Raw genomic sequence first — 19,642 nt, 5'->3', positions numbered from 1 at the left:
TGGGCCAAACCCCTTCCAATCCACCAGAAAAAAGGTTTTTCCTCTTACTCTCTTGGTGGCCAGAATGTTCTCTACTACATAGACGTCCTCAGCGGAGACCGGAGCTGGGGAGGTACCTGGATTGTCGGAAAAAAAATTAAGCACAACTGGTTTGAGGAGAGATACGTGGAAGGAGTTGGGAATCCGAAAGGTGGCCGGGAGTTTTAACTTGTTGGCTACTGGATTGATTTGCTTGAGGACTTCAAATTGACCGATGTACCGTGGACCCAACTTATAGGAGGGTATTTTAAGATGAACATGTTTGGAGGAGAGCCAAACCTTGTCTCACGGATGGAATTGAGGCGGATCCAGACGTCTCTTATCCGCATGTCTCTTCATCCGCTCGGAGGATTGAAGAAGTGCGGATCTAGTGTCCTCCCAATTAGTGGAAAATTTGCTGACCAGAGATTCCGCGGCTGGGTTGTCCACTGAAGCGGAAACGGGAAATGGAATCTGGGGATGTTGACCGTAGACCACAAAGAACTGGGACTTGGAAGAAGATTCGCTCTCATGGTTGTTATAGGAGAACTCGGCCCATGGTAGGAGTTCCACCCAATCGGTATGGTGAGCGTTGACAAAGTGCCGGAGGAAGCTGGTAAGGATCTGGTTAATACGTTCCACTTGGCCATTGGACTGCGGATGGTAAGCAGAGGAGAAATCCAGGGTGACATCCAGCAGCTTACACATAGCTCTCCAGAAGCGTGAAGTGAACTGGACCCCCCGATCAGACACAATGTGGAGGGGTAGGCCGTGGAAACGAAAGATGTGATGGATGAAGTCCTTAGGCAGTACAAATGCAGATGGGAGACCAGGCAGAAGGATGAAGTGGGCCATTTTAGAAAAGCAGTCAGTGACCACCCAAATGCCCGTACAACCGGCAGAAACAGGAAGATCAGTAATAAAGTCCATAGCAATGTGTTGCCATGGGGCAGCAGGTACGGGAAGCCGCAGGAGACGGCCGGCTGGAAGATGTCTGGGAACCTTGTTGCGGGCACAGGACGAACAGGCCGTGACGAAGTCTACCACATCCTAGCGCAGGGTAGGCCACCAGTAATGCCGGGTAATGAGCAGGAAGGACTTCTTCTGGCCAGCATGGCCGGCTTGTTTGGATGAATGACCCCAGTGAAGAACCTTCTTATGATCCGGAACCGCTACAAACGTCTTACCAGGTGGGAGACGAGACAGGTCCAAGGGGGCCACATTCATCACTTTGGAGCGATAGATGATATGCATAGGCTCCTCCTCTTGATCGGAAGACAGGAATTATCGGGACAAGGCGTCAGCCTTAATGTTCTTGTCTGCCGGGCGGTAATGTAGGATAAAGTTGAAGCGGGCGAAGAACAAAGACCACCGGGCCTGACACGGATTGAGTCTTTGGGCATTCTGTAGATATGCCAGGTTTTTGTGGTCAGTATAGATGACCACCGGGTGCAGAGTGCCCTCGAGCAGCTAACTCCACTCCTCCAGCGCCAATTTGATGGCTAGCAGTTCTCGGTCTCCTATGGAGTAGTTGCGCTCAGACGGGGAGAAAAGCTTGGAGAAGAAGCCGCAGGTTACCATTCTCCCGGATGAAGATTTCTGGGTGAGCACCGCTCCGGCTCTGGTAGAGGACGCATCAACCTCCAGAAAGAACTGTTTGTTGCTATCCAGACGGTGCAGCCGAGGGTCAGAAGAGAAGGCTTGTTTTAAGGAGAGGAAGGCCTCCTCCGCTTCGAATGGCCATTCTTTAGGATTTGCCCCCTTTTGGGTGAGCACAGAGATGGGAGCAGTCCGGGAAGAGAAATGTGGGATAAAGAGACAGTAATAGTTGGCGAAGCCCAGGAATCGCTGAATCGCCTTCAACCCCTCCGGACGAGGCCACTTTAAGACAGCAGAGACCTTCTCGGGGTCCATCCGTAGACCTGTCTTAGAGATAATATAGACCAGGAACGGAAGAGAGGTCTGCTTGAAGAGGCATTTCTCAAATTTTGCATATAGGTGATTCTGCCTGAGCCTAAGCAGGACCTGACGAACATTCCTCCGGTGTGTAGGAAGATCCGGAGAGAAGACCAAGATGTCGTCCAGGTACACCACTACTTAAGAATATAAGAGGTCACGGAAGATGTCATTAACTAATTCTTGGAAGACGGCGGGAGCATTAGAGACCGAAGGGCATCACACGGTATTCATAGTGACCGTCCCGGGTATTGAATGCTGTCTTCCACTCGTCTCCTTGGCGGATCCGGACCAAGTTATACGCCCCACGAAGATCGAGCTTGGTGAAGATCTTCGCGCCTTTAAGGCAGTCGAACAGCTCAGAGATGAGCGGCAGGGGGTATTTGTTTTTGACAGTAATTTGGTTGAGTCCTCTATAATCGCTACAGGGGCGTAGTGAACCGTCTTTTTTTTTTTTTACGAAGAAGAATCCTGCTCCAGCCAGGGAGGAAGATTTCCAGATGAATCCCCTAGCCAGATTTTCTTCGATGTACTCCGACATGGCCCGGGTTTCTGCCAACGACAACGGGTAAATACGCCCACGGGGTGGAGTGGCATCGGGTACCAGGTCGATCGGGCAATCATATGGCCTATGAGGTGGCAGTGTCTCTGCCTCCTTCTTGTCGAAGACATCAGCATAGGACCAGTAAGGTGCCTGTAGACCTGGTAAATTAGCCGGAGTAGATGAAGGTCGAGCCGGGCGAACCGGAACCAGGCAGGTCTCATGGCAATCCTGCCCCAATGGAGCACCTCACCGGATTGCCAATTCAGAATGGGTTCATGCCTCTGTAGACTGGGTAGACCTAGCAAAAGGGGGTGAGAGAGTCCGGAAAGCACATGGAAGGACATCCTCTCAGAGTGCAGCATTCCCACCTACAGGGTTACGGGCTCTGTGACGAGCAAAATGGTCACCGGAAGGAGTCTTCCATCCATGGAAGCGACTGCCAATGGTTCAGGCAGAGGTTTGGTAGGAATCTGATACTTCTCTACAAGGGACTGGAAAATGAGATTCCCACTGGCTCCGAAATCCAGATGTGCGGTTTCAAAGAAGCGGTTCTCTCCACAGGAGATAGAAACGGACAAAGTCTAGAACGGAGAAGATTTACTCTTGCCCAGGACGACCTCTCCGAGCAGTCCTAGACACTGGAGTTTCCCGGCTTCACCGGACAGGAGCGTATCAGGTGCTCCTTACTACCACAGTAGAAACAGCTCCCCTCGGCTTAGCGTGATTCTTGGCGAGACTTGACCATCTTGGTCTGGTCGATCTGCATGGGTTCGGGCGAGCGTGCCCGGGGATTTGCTGTTTGGGAAGCCGTTTTTTGGAAAACAGGAGCAAGATGGGGAAATCTTCTCTCCCGGGTAGTCTCCTTAGCACGTTCTAGGAAACAGATGTCAATCTGGGTAGCTAGTGACACCAAGTCATCCAGGGTGGTAGGAATGTCCCGGCCGGCTAACTCGTCCTTAATCTGACCAGAAAGACCCTCCCAGAAGGTGGACACCAGGGCCTCGTTGTCCCAGGCAAGCTCAGAAGCAAGGGTACGGAACCGTATGGCATACTGGCCCACGGTGAGACTCCCTTGGCGGAGATGGAGCAATGAGGGGGCAGTAGAAATCCTTCGTCCGAGTTCATCGAAGACCCTCCGGAAGGCAGTGAGGAAAGCCGGAAGATTGGACAGCAGGGGATTCCCTCTCTCCCATACAGGGTTTAGCCATGCCAAGCTTCCCCGGTGAGGTGAGACATGATGAATGCCACCTTGTGGGGAAACTGATGTGGCAGAAGTTCAAAGTGCAGCGTGCACTGGTTCAGAAAGCCCCGACATAGGACGGGGTCACCTCCAAAATGAGGAGGCGCAGAAAGCTGGGGTCCTAGGCTGGATGCTGTGGTATTGGTAGGCAGCGGCGCTGCCGGAGCGGGTGTCACTCGACGAGGCGGCCACAGGTGGAACAGACAGTGTGTCCAGGCGAGAGTTGACAGACTGGAGGTAGGTCAGGATGGTTTCCTGTTGGGATCTCTGACAAGAAACCTCCTGGCACAGGCCAGCAAGCGAAGGGGCCTGGGGGCCACCGGGTTCCATGGCCCGTGCAAACTGTTACGGATCCGGGTGGTGGAACCTCTGTGCTGCAGTGCAAGGAGGGACCAGAGGGGCGTAACTAGGTATCAACTCGGACTGATCAAGGTCGTACGGCGGCTCAATCGACTCTGTGACCAGGGAAAGACCGAGCAGAGGGACCATGTGCTACTCTGGGGCTGACCTTGTATGAGAGCAGGTGACTCCCACGGGTCAGAAGACAGGGACTAACTGGTACAGCAGATGAGCACGGCAGGCAGGCTGATGGGTGATCCGGGTAGATGGACTGGCAGACATGGCAGGTAACAAGCAGGAGCCTCCAGGTAGGCTGGCTGGTAGGCAGGGCAGGTAACAGGCAGGTGCTTCCAGGGAAGCAGGCAGGCAAGGTCCATAGACAGACTGGTGGATTGGACTGTAGACGGACTGTCGGGCTGGAGGGTAGACAAGCTGGCGGACAGGACGGGTAGTCAGGCTGGCGAACTGGACTTGTAATCTGGCTGGCGGGCTGGACTAGTAGTCAGGCTGGCGGGCTGGACTGGTAGTCAGGCTGGCAGCGGAACCTGAGGGCTGAAGCTGAGTTTAACACACAAAGCTACAACCTTGCACGGGCACCTCCATTTTGGAGGAGGTGCCTTTTATACGAGAGGTCCTTCGGCCATTGGCCGGGGACTCCTTAGGACGGCGCGCGCGGCCCCTTTAAGAGGGAGGGAGCGCTCACGCGCCCTAAGCACAGTGCCCGTGAAGCTGCGTGCGCCGGCAACAGCAGAAGCAGGAGCTCCGGAGGACGCCAGGCGGGGAGTGCGGCGGTAAGAGGGACGGTGTCTCTGCCTGTCAGGGGGCAGAGACGCCGATACTACTTCTATCATATATCTATCTATCATCTATCTATCTCAGACCACTGTATTATACTATACCATTGTATTCTATATATTCTATAGTTACAGAAAGGTGAATTCAATGAGAATGAAGTGAAGGACATGCTGAACAAGATGTCAGCAAAATGTAAGTCATGTGATACCAGATGATTCTCTCTATTTCAAGGCTACTAAATATAACACCAAACTGACAAGTGCAAGTGTATGTGACTATGACACTAGCATCCCACAGCCAAAGAAGAGGAAGTACTATAGTGTCCTCACCTACAGGACTTAATTGGCAGTGTTACTGGTAGCACGCATGTGACTTATGACACTTGCGCCAGTTACTGCCATCTTTAGTCACTAATATTGAGAAAAATGTAATATAAAGTCACTGTTATATATGAAATATAAAGACAAAAATAGAGGCACTATATGATTTTTTTTTTTAAATTTGAGGCATTGTGGGCGCACATAATAGTGATTTAATAATGCTCACGTGCATTGCCCAAATACTGATTCCATACAGTATCCAAATAACATGTCGTATGGTTCCGAAATGACAAAAAAAATGCCTATCGAATACCAGTGTATCAAGGTAGATTAAAAAGTTGAGGTCCATGGCTTCCTGTGTAGAAATCACATGTCTCTGTGTGCAGATCCCGAGCTTAAGTCAGCTGGATTCACTATTAAATCCGTCCAAGATCTGATCAAACTCATGGATGTATCCTTCTCATACACTGAGTAAAAGTTTTGGATTATTTGAAAGCCCCTATGATTGAATATGTGGCTTGAAAAAGGTTTTATGTCTCTTAAATGTGACAAAGCAAGAATAGTTGTTTTCAAAAAGGAGGAGGAGAAGCTTAACCCTCCGTCACATACAATAGGCCTGACAGGCACATCTCTTTTACTTTCATTTAGTTTTGAAATGTTTGTATTTCAGAGTTATTAGTTTTATGTTAAGTAAATGTTTTTTTTTTGCACCTGATTATGTGTAGTCTCTTTTATTACATCCCTATGAAGGTCACTGATCACTTTTAGAGCACTGAAATTGCAAACATTAGATATTATAGGTATTTTTCTAGCCTGCGCCTGACAGTCACATTGTATGTGAACTCGTTAGAACCGATATTGTATGTGACGGAGGGTTTAACTTCTTCCCAAAACATGTTGGGGGCAGGATTGTTGATTAGCATAAAAAACTAATCCAACACAATATCTGGTAGATGCCAGCTGTTTTATACAGCCAGTATATGCTTGTAACAGAGCAATCAGGGCTAAGATAAACTTTTATCTCTGTTATAAACCTTTTAAATGCAGTTGCCAAACTTTGACAGAGGCATTTAAGGTTCGCGATCTGGGGATGAACCATTCTATGCATCCATTGATTTCCAGCAATTCTGGGGTAATGAAAAGTTGACATGGCAGCCAGGGGGCCTGATGAAGGTTACCATGCCTGCCATGTCGGTGTTCCTTTAAAGCTTCCATACGATGCCGTCATTTTCTTTATATTCTGCAAAATTGTTGTAATGCAGTATATAGAACAAACTTTCATACAAGGGGAAAAAAAATGTTTTAAAAATATTTTCAAAAAAACGAATCATCCACCTCATTAAAAAAATGCTGTCTTAAAAGAAAGCAAAAAATCTCCATCATATTTGATATTGACACATCTTTAAAAGTCTAGTCTATTAAAATATCAAATATTTAACCTTTATTGTAAATACTATATATTCCCCCCAAAAAACCCAAACCAATGGAAACTCAAGAATTGTTGGCTTTTTTGACTGCAATTTCAATAAAAGTAATCAAAACATTGTATATACCCCAAAAGTAGATATCTGTCAAGCAATGAACCTCAAAAGTACAAAAAAGGAAAGTCTTTAATTAGCACAAAGATCAATGAAAATAAAAAAGATAAAGTACAACTGCTAATGATAATAAAAAGATGATTTTTTAATCAATTTAAAAGGACATGAATAGAAGTCAGAAACAAGATAGAAAATATTAAAAAAAAAAAAACAGATGACAAGAATAAAGGGAGTATGGGACTATGGACTACCTGTATAGAGGCGATAAAATATGTGTGGATAAATATATAGATACCTTGGCATGAAAATAAATCTTATAAGAATAGTAATTGGACTCACACCATCTTTAGCTCCATTTTTTGGGGGGCTTTTGCACTCCAAAATGGTATCAATAAAAACGTCATCTTGTCTCATTAAAAACACGCCCTCACGCTGCTGAATTGGCCAAAAAAACAAGAGACAAAAGTTACATGTCTCAGAAAATGGTGACTCAAAACTATTTTTTTTTTATACATTTCTGAATTTTTTTCACCAGTAAAATAAAAAAAAAACGATGAAATTACATTATGCTGTCAGGTTATTTTTAACAGACAATGAACGCTGTAAAACTAATCAACCCCGCCCCCTCCCCCCAAAAAAAGTAGAAAAAGGATATTTTGCACCTTTTCACCACACTTGAACTTTTTTCAATTTTAATAGTGCAATGTATGGCAAAATGAATGGAGTGTGCTGCTGCATTATTTTGTTGGTAAAATTAATGAAGTTATTCAAAATTACAACTTGCAAAGAAAAACAAGCCTTATCATGGATACATTAATAGAAAAAAAAGAGTTACATTAAGTCCAGCCGTCCAGTGTTCAGCTACGTTCAAATGTTACATAATATCAATCACAAATTTACCTATGCCTCGATATAATTGTAAATTGGGTAGTTTGTCATATAAATGATGACATGCTGCCTTTATCTTTACTTTGTGAGCCAAGTAGATTGTGCCAACTACTGCTAATAAAGTTTATTGTGGAGCCCACACCTACACAGGTCCACCAGGAAATTCACCTGTACTCCTGTGGGCCAGTCCGATCTTGGTTAGTGATTAGCCTGTGCCCAATGTTCTGCAGTTGCTAACCTCAGACTTTATTGGGCTTGGATCAGGGCTTGATCCACTAGAGTTATCGCTAAATTTGTTATGGCCTCCGTGATGATTCTGACATTACGTAGCCACTGACAACCTTATATTGTTCTCTCAGACTCACCACATTTGTGAACCCACTAGGGACTTCAACAAGTATAGACGGCAGCACAAAAGTCCCAAAATCAAGCAGCAATGGCAATGAAAAAGTCTGATGTAACAGTCCTCATCTATCATTCAATAGTTGAAAAATAATAATAGGATGGCGGCAATCTACTTTCACCAGTCAAGCTAGACAGAAACGTATTGTTTGCATTCTTTTCCTGAGGGGAATGGATTATTGACATCCTACTACTTCTGTATTTTGACCTCTGAGAGCTTCTTTCCATGGAATCACCACCTTTCTTGTGTCTTATTTTCAGAAAAGCTTCATTCCTCAAGCTCCAGTCACTGCCTGACGACTGCTTCAAAGCCCATTTAAGTGCTCATCAGTGACTGTGTATGGTCGGACCCCTGCCCAGTCTCACAACAGATCTCCATGCACTCCTTGTACACACTAATTACAGGCACTATAAATACCAGCCTTTATGGATGAATGTTTAAACGATTTAACAGATGTACATATTCACCAACATTGTGTTACACACATGGCGCTAGGTTCAGATAGGGCGAGACAGGTTTCTATCAGGCACACAATAGATTCAGTTGCTGACCAGACACATCTGACAAGAGTCTTTTTCAACAGTTTAACAGTGTAATTTAATCTGAAGCACGGCCAGTGCAATCCAGGGATATTATGACGCGCCCCCTGGGCTGTGGGGAACTCGGTGCCGGGCCGGTCACTGCTAGGGGAGATGTCACAGTGGCCGTGACCCAGTCCTTGACCCAGGGTGGTCAATTAAAGGGGATATTTACAGGGGATTTATAGTTTTTATATACAGTTCATGACGCCACCTGTGGTATTTGGCTATATGGAGCCACCGCTGCGGTGCAGAACCTCTGGAGCAGATGTTAGTGCAGCAGAGTTGGTTCAGCTCTCCACAGGCAGAGCTCAGCTCCAGGGCAGGAAGTAGTAATTTTATAGATGTTGCGGTGCGATGTAGTGCAGAGGATGGCGCAGTTAATTAGTCCACAACTTAATGGCGGTTTCCTCTTATCTTTACTTGCGGTGGTTAGGCAGACCAGGGCACGGGTACTAGCTGGTAGTAGAGGTCCAGTGGCCTGGAAGCAAGTTGGGGGATCCACCTAGCCAGGTGGAGTTGTAGGCCTTCCCTTTGCACTACTTCTTTGGCCCTGATGTGTATAGCTATGCTGCGGCCCTCGTCCCTGAGTAAAACGTCTTTGTGCTCACTCGTATGGCAGGCAGCTCGGGCCTTCCTGGAGTGTCGCTCCCACGTGGCGGTGCTGGGCCCTATCGTGCTGCTTAGCCTCCGGGCGTCTGATGGGGCCAGGAGACTTGCAGTCTCCTGCCCTCCAGTTTCTGCTGCTGGGCTTTCGGTGCCCCACAACCTCGGACTCCGGTGTCGGGTTCTTCTGCGCATCCCTCTGGTGTGAACTGCCATGCAGCTCCACTCCCTAGGTCTTTCCTCATCGACGTCCTGACTTCAACTCCTGTCTGCTCTCCTCACACTAACTAACCCCGCCTTCAGATCCCAGTTGCTAAGGGGAGGAGCTCCCCTTGCTGGTCTGGAGCCAGGAAAGTGTTGCATGCTAGCAAAACCTGATTAGGGGACTCCTCCTTGCTTCCAGGCATGGCATCACCCCCTTGTGAGGGAGGCAATGCCACTGTGGCAACCGGACTCCTGGGGTGCCACAATTACAGCAACAATCTTCATTAAAGTTGTAATGCACACGCCCGGGCTGAGCGGCGTGTGCGTGTGATTGTAGTGATTCCACTGGACCGTGCCGGAGAGTGAATGCCTGGAGGGGCGTAACTAGGTATTCACCCGATCCGACCAGGGTCGCACGACGGCATACGACGCCAGTGCACCAAGGAGGAACCGAGCAGAGGGACCAGGTGCTACTCCAGGACAGACCCCGGACACGGCTGTTGACCCACACAGGGGAATACAGGAACAGACTGGTAGGCTGGCACACAGACTGGTGGGTATAGGCAGGCACGACTGGTATGCAGGCAGGCGGGTATGCAGGCAGGGGGGTACAGGCAAGCACAGCTAGAGTGCAGACAGGGAGGCACTAGCAGGTAGGAACACAGGCGGGATAGGACCCAGTACACACTGGGACTCAGGAACAATACAGGCAGAGGGGTACAGGCAAGCACAGCTAGAGTGCAGACAGGGAGGCACTAGCAGGTAGGGACACTGGCGGGATAGGACCCAGTACACCCTGGGACTCAGGAACAGAACCACAGATGTGGCGGACAAACACAGCAGAGTGAGGCCGCCCAGAGAGGTGGGCGAGAACAGGGCAGGACAAGGCCGCCTGGAGCGGTGAGCAAGAGTAGAGCAGGACAAGGCCGCCAGGAGCGGTGAGCAAAGGGTCAGAGCTGAGTGAGACTGCCGGAGCAGTGAGCAAGAGTAAAGCAGGACGAGACCGCCTGGAGCGGTGAGCAAGAGTGGAGTAAGACTGCCGGAGCAGTGAGCAAAAGGATAAGAGCGGAGCGAGACTGCCAGAGCAGTGGGCAAAAGGGTCAGAGCGGAGCAAGGCTGCCGGAGCAGCGAGCAAAGGAGTCAGAGCAGGCTAGAACCGCCGGAGCGGTGAGCAAAGGAGTCAGAGAAGGCTAGAACCGCCGGAGCGGTAAGCAAGGCAGAGCAGGGGGGACAGGGCTCTGTTCACACGGAACAGACAGGAAGAGAAAGGCAGAGCCAGATACCCACAGGATACTTGCAGTGAAGTAGCGAGTGGACCACAAACTCACAAACGGGAGTACAGAGACAACAAGCAGGAGTAGGTACGAGTTCAGACTCTGCAGAAAAAGGAAGGGAACGGACATAGAGGCAAAACAGGTAAAGGATAGAAAAGAGTTCAGACTGGAACTGAGTGTACGGAGGAGACCGACACTGCAGCGGGATACAGGAGCGGGTCTGGGAATACGGCCCCCAGAGAGGCAGGACGAACAGGCAAGGAGCGTGTTCAGACAGGACAGACAAGATACAGGAACAGGTCTAGGTAATCGGCCCCTAGAAGGCGGGAGGAACAGGCTAGGAGCGTGTTCAGACAGGACAGACAAGATACAGGAACAGGTCTAGGTAATCGGCCCCTAGAAGGTGGGAGGAACAGGCTAGGAGCGTGTTCAGACAGGCCTGGAAATACAGCCTCCAGGATAGGCAGACAAGAGAACACAGACAGGACTCAGTTCAGACACGGGAACTGATACCGCAAGGCAGGAGACATAGACAGGACTCAGTTCAGACACGGGAACTGATACCACAAGGCAGGAGACATAGACAGGACTCAGTTCAGACACGGGAACTGATACCGCAAAGCAGGAGACAAAGAACGGGACCTGGCACCTTCAGAGTGCAAGCACACACTGAAAGAAACACTATGCTCAGGCAGGGATAGATGGGAGCAGCTGAGCTATATACCAGGTGACAGACAGCAATAGGCTGAGGACGCACAAGGGGTGTGACCCACAGCAGGTACAAAAAAGCAGGAAGTGATCGGGCGCCGCCCTTAAGCAGCAGAAACAGACACAAACAGACAGCATGGAGGGAAGCCAGAGAGACATTCTGGACTGGAGATCAAGTGCGCGCTCTTGCACAGTGGGAGATGGACCACCATGCAAGGACGCCGCCAGGTATGTTACAGTACCCCCCCCCTTACGCCCCCTCTTCTTCAGGCCTGCCAGAATCTTCCGCAGGGAATTCGAGGACCAGTCGTTCACTTCAAGGAGATCACTTCCACTGTCCACAGGAAAAACTGATCTCATCTGGTTAGCTAGGATGCTACCTCCTATCCAGCCATCCTCAGCAACAGACGAAACGGGTGGAGTACCAGGAACAGCACACAAGGAAGTCTCTCTCCACATATTTTCAGGTGGCACCCCAGAGGGTACAGGAGACAACTGGAAGTCCTTCACCGGGTTGGAGGGGGACAGAGACTTGGGGGTAATCTCTGCTTCGAGGTACATCTTGTCAAGCTCACAGGAAGAAATAGACGGGTTATCAGGTACATAATGAGGAAAAGTCACTGTCTCTTTGTTATCTGTTGGTACTCCGGAGGATTCAGGAAACAACTGGAGGTCCTCTGCCGGGTCAGAAGAGTGCAGAGGCTCAGAGAAAACATCTGCTTCAGAGTACACTAGGTCGGACTCACTGGACGAAGCAGGCGAGGTATCGGGTACCGAGTATAGGAAAGTCTCTGTCCATTCACCACCAGGTGGCACCCCGAAGGGTTCTGGAGACAACTGGCGGTCCTCCGCCTGGTCAGAGGGGTGTAGAGACTCACGGGTAACCTCTGCTTCAGAGTACACTAGGTCGGACTCACTGGACGAAGCAAGCGAGGTATCAGATCTAGGATATAGGAAAGTCTCTGTCCATTCACCACCAGGTGGCACCCAGAAGGGTTCTGGAGACAACTGGAGGTCCTCCGCCTGGTCAGAGGGGTGTAGAGACTCGGGAGTAACCACTGCTTCGGAGTACACTAGGTTGGACTCAGTGGACGAAGCGAGCGAGGTATCAGGTACAGAGTATAGGAGAGTCTCTGTCCTTTCGCTACCAGGTAGCACCCCGAAGGGTTCTGGAGACAACTGGAGGTCCTCCGCCTGGTCGGAGGGGTGTAGAGACTCGGGAGTAACCTCTGCTTCGGAGTACACTAGGTTGGACTCACTGGACGAAGCGAGCGAGGTATCAGGTACAGAGTATAGGAGAGTCTCTGTCCTTTCGCTACCAGGTAGCACCCCGAAGGGTTCAGGAGACAACTGGAGGTCCTCCGCCTGGTCGGAGGGGTGTAGAGACTCGGGGGTAACTACCACTTTGGGGTACCCATTGTCAGGCTCACAGGACGAAGCGGACAAAGTATCGAGTACCGGGTGTAGAGAAGTCTCTCTCCATTTGTCATCGAGTGGTATCCCGGAGGATTCAGGAGGCAACAGGGGGTCCTCCACCAGGTAGTAGAGGTGCACAGACTCTGAGGTAACCACAGCTTTGGAGCATCCTTGGACATGCACACCGGTTAAAGTGGGTGAAGCATCTGATGCCGGGTGCAGGAAGTTCTCCTGTGTGGAGTCTGGATGGGCAGAAGTCTCTTCGGGCAGGAGAACTGGTGCACTACCCACGCACATTACCCGTTGGGGCTTCTCCGGGATACAGGGAGATAAAGCTTCAGTAGGGACTTCAAGGTTGGGGTCAGGAGGTCTCAGGGAGGACAGACCCTGGCGTGACGGCTTGCCTCTACGTCTAGCACGTCTGGACTGCCTCTTGAGGTTGGGAGAAGTATTCCGGAAAGCGTAGTCACCCTGTGAGGATTCTGGGTGGGCAGTAGTCTCATTGGGCTGGAGGACTATTGCGCTACCCACACACATTACCCGTCGGGGCTGCTCCGGGATATTGGGAAGTGAAGCTTCAGCAGGGGCTTCAGGGTTAGGGTCCTCGAAGACCATACGAAAGGCCACCAGGAAGGCCTGCAGGTCAAGGACGACAGGATCCCATGCTTCCCATAGGGGGGTGACCCATTTCAAGGCATCACCCGCTAGGTAGTCAATCATAAAGGCCACTTTAGCCCAATCGGAAGGAAAATAGAGAGGGTAGGCCTTAAAGTGTAGCATGCATTGCTCCACAAATGCACGACACTGTCTTGGATCCCCATAGTAACGTGGCGGATCCGCAGGAACGAGAGCTGATAGATCCATCTGGACGGTGCGTAATTCGCCTGGAACTCAGCTAAGGAAAAAAAAAAATTATTTATTTATTTTAATGCATGTATTCGCTGGAAAACTTCTCAGAGAGCGAAGGCCGTGGGGCTCAACGGGAACCATGGCCTGAGCATGCTGTAATGCACACGCCCGGGCTGAGCGGCGTGTGCGTGTGATTGTAGTGATTCCACTGGACCGTGCCGGAGAGTGAATGCCTGGAGGGGCGTAACTAGGTATTCACCCGATCCGACCAGGGTCGCACGACGGCATACGACGCCAGTGCACCAAGGAGGAACCGAGCAGAGGGACCAGGTGCTACTCCAGGACAGACCCCGGACACGGCTGTTGACCCACACAGGGGAATACAGGAACAGACTGGTAGGCTGGCACACAGACTGGTGGGTATAGGCAGGCACGACTGGTATGCAGGCAGGCGGGTATGCAGGCAGGGGGGTACAGGCAAGCACAGCTAGAGTGCAGACAGGGAGGCACTAGCAGGTAGGAACACAGGCGGGATAGGACCCAGTACACACTGGGACTCAGGAACAATACAGGCAGAGGGGTACAGGCAAGCACAGCTAGAGTGCAGACAGGGAGGCACTAGCAGGTAGGGACACTGGCGGGATAGGACCCAGTACACACTGGGACTCAGGAACAGAACCACAGATGTGGCGGACAAACACAGCAGAGTGAGGCCGCCCAGAGAGGTGGGCGAGAACAGGGCAGGACAAGGCCGCCTGGAGCGGTGAGCAAGAGTAGAGCAGGACAAGGCCGCCAGGAGCGGTGAGCAAAGGGTCAGAGCTGAGTGAGACTGCCGGAGCAGTGAGCAAGAGTAAAGCAGGACGAGACCGCCTGGAGCGGTGAGCAAGAGTGGAGTATGACTGCCGGAGCAGTGAGCAAAAGGATAAGAGCGGAGCGAGACTGCCAGAGCAGTGGGCAAAAGGGTCAGAGCGGAGCAAGGCTGCCGGAGCAGCGAGCAAAGGAGTCAGAGCAGGCTAGAACCGCCGGAGCGGTGAGCAAAGGAGTCAGAGAAGGCTAGAACCGCCAGAGCGGTAAGCAAGGCAGAGCAGGGGGGACAGGGCTCTGTTCACACGGAACAGACAGGAAGAGAAAGGCAGAGCCAGATACCCACAGGATACTTGCAGTGAAGTAGCGAGTGGACCACAAACTCACAAACGGGAGTACAGAGACAACAAGCAGGAGTAGGTACGAGTTCAGACTCTGCAGAAAAAGGAAGGGAACGGACATAGAGGCAAAACAGGTAAAGGATAGGAAAGAGTTCAGACTGGAACTGAGTGTACGGAGGAGACCGACACTGCAGCGGGATACATGAGCGGGTCTGGGAATACGGCCCCCAGAGAGGCAGGACGAACAGGCAAGGAGCGTGTTCAGACAGGACAGACAAGATACAGGAACAGGTCTAGGTAATCGGCCCCTAGAAGGCGGGAGGAATAGGCTAGGAGCGTGTTCAGACAGGACAGACAAGATACAGGAACAGGTCTAGGTAATCGCCCCTAGAAGGCGGGAGGAACAGGCTAGGAGCGTGTTCAGACAGGCCTGGAAATACAGCCTCCAGGATAGGCAGACAAGAGAACACAGACAGGACTCAGTTCAGACACGGGAACTGATACCGCAAGGCAGGAGACATAGACAGGACTCAGTTCAGACACGGGAACTGATACCACAAGGCAGGAGACATAGACAGGACTCAGTTCAGACACGGGAACTGATACCGCAAAGCAGGAGACAAAGAACGGGACCTGGCACCTTCAGAGTGCAAGCACACACTGAAAGAAACACTATGCTCAGGCAGGGATAGATGGGAGCAGCTGAGCTATATACCAGGTGACAGACAGCAATAGGCTGAGGACGCACAAGGGGTGTGACCCACAGCAGGTACAAAAAAGCAGGAAGTGATCGGGCGCCGCCCTTAAGCAGCAGAAACAGACACAAACAGACAGCATGGAGGGAAGCCAGAGAGACATTCTGGACTGGAGATCAAGTGCGCGCTCTTGCACAGTGGGAGATGGACCACCATGCAAGGACGCCGCCAGGTATGTTACAAAAGTACAGTCTCAGTTTCTTGAACAACCGGCTCCAGTAGCAATACAGTAGTTTCTTCACAAGGCACAGTATTACAGTCTCTTCAGTAGCATAATTCAGCACAGATTAGATCTCTTAGCAGCACACTTTTATGCTTACACAACCACAGGATTTTCCTTCACAATGACACAATAGTGCACAGCATTCTTTATCCTACACTGAGATGGAGGGGGGGGGGTTTGATGAGGGAGACGATCCCTGTGACACAATTCCTTCCAATCCTTATCTTCCTGCCCGATAATACTCTGCACTGTTAGTTCAGGGAGTTTATCTGTCCTGTGTTTTGTTTCTCTCCTGATCTGAATCCTGTTCAGTTACCTTCTGTCAGATCCAGATAACACACCACCTTTCTCTTCAGCTTCAGCCAGACTACAATAACAACTTCCCCACAATCCCCCTGGGGCTCTGCTAAAAACACTCCCTTTCTCCTGTGACTGTGTTAACCCCTCTAGTTGCTGGATGCTTCTGAAGCACAACACTTCCTGTCTCCTGTGCTTGTGTTATTTGTAACAGTTACTGGATGCTTTGGAAGCAACAGCACTACTTCGGCAAGTCACAATTGTATTGCACAAATAATCAAGCGCTGACCCCAGGACTGCCCCAAAATAGGGGCTCAAAATAACCACTTATGGCAATTGAAGATTTTTCTTGAAAATTGTGACTTTTGGCAATAATTAAGCATTACTTATTGCCTCAACAAGCAATAGTCACTCAGCGTAATAGTGCTACATGGAATTGAAGGGCGGCCTCGAGCAACATTTTGCTCACCAGTTCCAGTTTAGTTCTAGACTATTTAAATATTTGTTATTTGACCGATGGAAAAAACCTTAACTGCAGTGTATCCAGGTGGACAGTTCTAAGACCTTGAGCGTAGATGAATTCAAGAAGACCTGGCTGAAGGTGGACAACTACTGGGTAATGATATCTTTTTCTTTTTTCTTTTTCACGTGGAGTCAGAAAACTAGGTTTTTGGTGTCGCTTTGTAAGAACTCACGATGTGATGCAATTTTTGATACCTTATTAGTGCATTTTTAATGTTTTCTTAATTATAATACCGTGTGCTGTAATAGGCTGTGGTTTTCTTTTGCTTTTCTGCAGACAAAACTGAATCAAAAATGTGCTAAAAACAAAGGAATGATGAATGTGAGGAAAACACATCAAAGAAAGACATGAAGTTTTTTCTCCCATTCAGAAAAAAAACACATCATTTAAACTATAGATGTGATTTCTCACTCATATGAGTGGGAAGCTTGATGCAAACAAGTTGGAAAAAAAATTTAAGTTTATATTTTTGGCTTAAAAATCAATGTAAAAAACGTATATAAAAAAAAAGCAAAGTTGTTTTTCACATTTTTTACACTGTCTTTGCGTAGGGTGTTTTCTTCAGTTGATACAGTAGTCAGATTAGAAAAGTTTTTTTCAGACACAATTCAAGAATTTACCTGTTGCTCCTTTTTCCTTGTGGGGAACAAAAGCAGATGTAAAGAAACAGCACCATGTCCACTGCGGCCATGTTTTCCTTTAGAAATAAATGGTAAGGTTATTGAAACTTTTTTTCTAGTGGATTTTGGAGTAGAATCCACATTAAGGCATGTTCAGACAGTTTTTTGATTTGCACGTTTGCATGGATTCCATCCCAAAATCCAAATCAAGAATTGCTTCAAATCCACTTTCCACAAACTCCCAATTTATTTGGATGAAATAATGCGCCCACAGTGTACATTTTACGTCATGTGATACTAATGCATACGGTATTTTTTATGTGAACACATCTTATGCTTCACCTTAAATTATCACCAAAGATGTTTCAAAAACAATGCAGAAATAAAGAATCAACCAATGCATTAAAACTTCTTTAAATGAAAAAGTGTATGTTCTTAGAAAGATGTGTCAAAATTACGTAAACTGCTTATTGGTTAGAACTCAACCAGAAAGATCTGTATCAAAAGGCTAAGTGAACGTACTCTAAGATGATGAAGGCAATTCTCAGGTTACAGAAGGCAATGGTTAATGTTGAATATGATTTCCGTTTCCTTTTCCTTTTAGCGAATTTTCCAGGCTGCGGACGCTGACAAAAGTGCGACCCTTTCTGACACGGAATTCCGAAATGCAATGAAACAAGCAGGTACCCAACACTACAAAATATATTTTTTTACTGTATTATTTATGATTTACTAAGGCTTGTCCTGGGCAGGCCATAAATAATGTGATCCCAGAAGACCCCTTCAAGGTGTACTACATGTGTGCTGTCTAAGGCCCTTGATAATCTATGGCTACCAGCTCATGAGTTGGAGATACAATCTTTCTGAAGCCTAGATGAAACTTTATGAGAAACTTTATGAGAGTCTCATGGTTTAAACAAGTGCAGTATATTCATTCTATAATAAAGAGTTATACAATGTTTTATCACGGTTTTCGAGATCCCGTCTTGTAATCTATTGGAGACTTCTACCATATGATTTACTACTGTGGTTACTCCTCCTGTTATATATACATCATATTTGGTTGTTTGTCTTTGTTGCAGATTTTCACATTCTTTTATTTTTTCTTATTTTTCAGGCTTTAACTTTAATATCTCGATCCTAAATGCCATAGTCCATAAAGTTGGCCCTGACAGCCTGAAGCTGGACTTTAATGTATTTCTTTCCATCACAGCAAATCTGGAGACCTCGTTCAGTGAGTTGCATAGCTTTTTTCTATATATACACAGATGAGTGCCGTTACATAGATGATTTCTTTCTCTTCTGGCAGAAGCTACAAATTATTTTTACAGAAGATTTCTTCTCCTTTGCCAAACAGTGATTGACTGACATATAGTACTACCTCTATAAAAAAAATGTTATTTGGTAGCTGCAGTATTACAGTGGGTACGGAAAGTATTCAGACCCCTTTACATTTTTCACTCTTTGTTTTATTGCAGCCATTTTGTAAATTCTAAAAAGTTCATTTTTTTTCTCATTAAAGTACACTCTGCACCCCATCTTGACTGAAAAAAAACTGAAATGTAGAAATTTTTGCAAATTTATTAAAAAAGAAAAACTGAAATATCACATGGTCATAAGTATTCAGACCCTTTGCTCAGTATTGAGTAGAAGCCCCCTTTTGAGCTAGTACAGCCATGAGTCTTCTTGGGAATGATGTAACAAGTTTTTCACACCTGGATTTGGGTATTCTCTGCCATTCTTCCTTGCAGATCCTCTCCAGTTTCATCAGGTTGGATGGTGAACGTTGGTGGACAGTCAATTTCAGGTCTCTGCAGAGATGCTCAATTGGGTTTAGGTCAGGGCTCTGGCTGGGCCAGTCAAGAATGGTCACAGAGTTTTTCTGAAGCCACTCCTTTGTTATTTTAGCTGTGTGCTTAGGGTCATTGTCTTGTTGGAAGGTGAACCTTCGGCCAACTCTGAGGTCCAGAGCACTCTGGAAGAGGTTTTCATCCAGGATATCTCTGTACGTGGCCGCATTCATGTTTCCTTCATTTGCAATCAGTCATCCTGTCCCTGCAGCTGAAAAACACCCCCATAGCATGGTGCTGCCACCACCATGTTTCACTGTTGGGATTATATTGGGCAGGTGATGAGCAGTGCCTAGTTTTCTCCACACATACTGCTTAGAATTATCACCAAAAAGTTCTATCTTTGTCTCATCAGACCAGAGAATCTTATTTCTCATAGTCTGGGAGTCCTTCATGTGTTTTTGAGCAAACTCTATGCGGACTTTCATATGTCTTGCACTGAGGAGAGGCTTCTGTCGGGCCACTCTGCCATAAAGGCCCGATTGGTGGAGGGCTGCAGTGATAGTTGACTTTGTGGAACTTTCTGCCATCTCCCTACTGCATTTCTGGAGCT

At 48.2% G+C, this 19,642-nt stretch overlaps 1 protein-coding gene across 2 annotated transcripts in view; it reads left to right on the top strand.

Annotated features, from left to right (window-relative positions):
• LOC141257389 (calpain-8-like) overlaps window positions 1-19,642 on the top strand; it is a 290,925-nt gene that overhangs the window by 252,838 nt on the left and 18,445 nt on the right. For both annotated transcript variants that reach the window (XM_073671886.1, XM_073671885.1), the window contains 5 exons: window positions 5,021-5,084; window positions 5,599-5,663; window positions 16,644-16,712; window positions 17,844-17,922; window positions 18,357-18,473. In XM_073671886.1, the coding sequence (XP_073527987.1) occupies window positions 5,021-5,084; window positions 5,599-5,663; window positions 16,644-16,712; window positions 17,844-17,922; window positions 18,357-18,473 (394 nt within the window). The remainder of the gene's footprint in view (window positions 1-5,020; window positions 5,085-5,598; window positions 5,664-16,643; window positions 16,713-17,843; window positions 17,923-18,356; window positions 18,474-19,642) is intronic.

This window comes from Phyllobates terribilis, unplaced genomic scaffold (assembly GCF_046119375.1).
Source record: "Phyllobates terribilis strain yellow unplaced genomic scaffold, ASM4611937v1 Scaffold_3__8_contigs__length_932513732, whole genome shotgun sequence".
Classification (NCBI taxonomy): domain Eukaryota; kingdom Metazoa; phylum Chordata; class Amphibia; order Anura; family Dendrobatidae; genus Phyllobates; species Phyllobates terribilis.
Note: the sequence above shows the minus strand (reverse complement) of the source record. Positions and strands in the feature narration are given on the sequence as shown.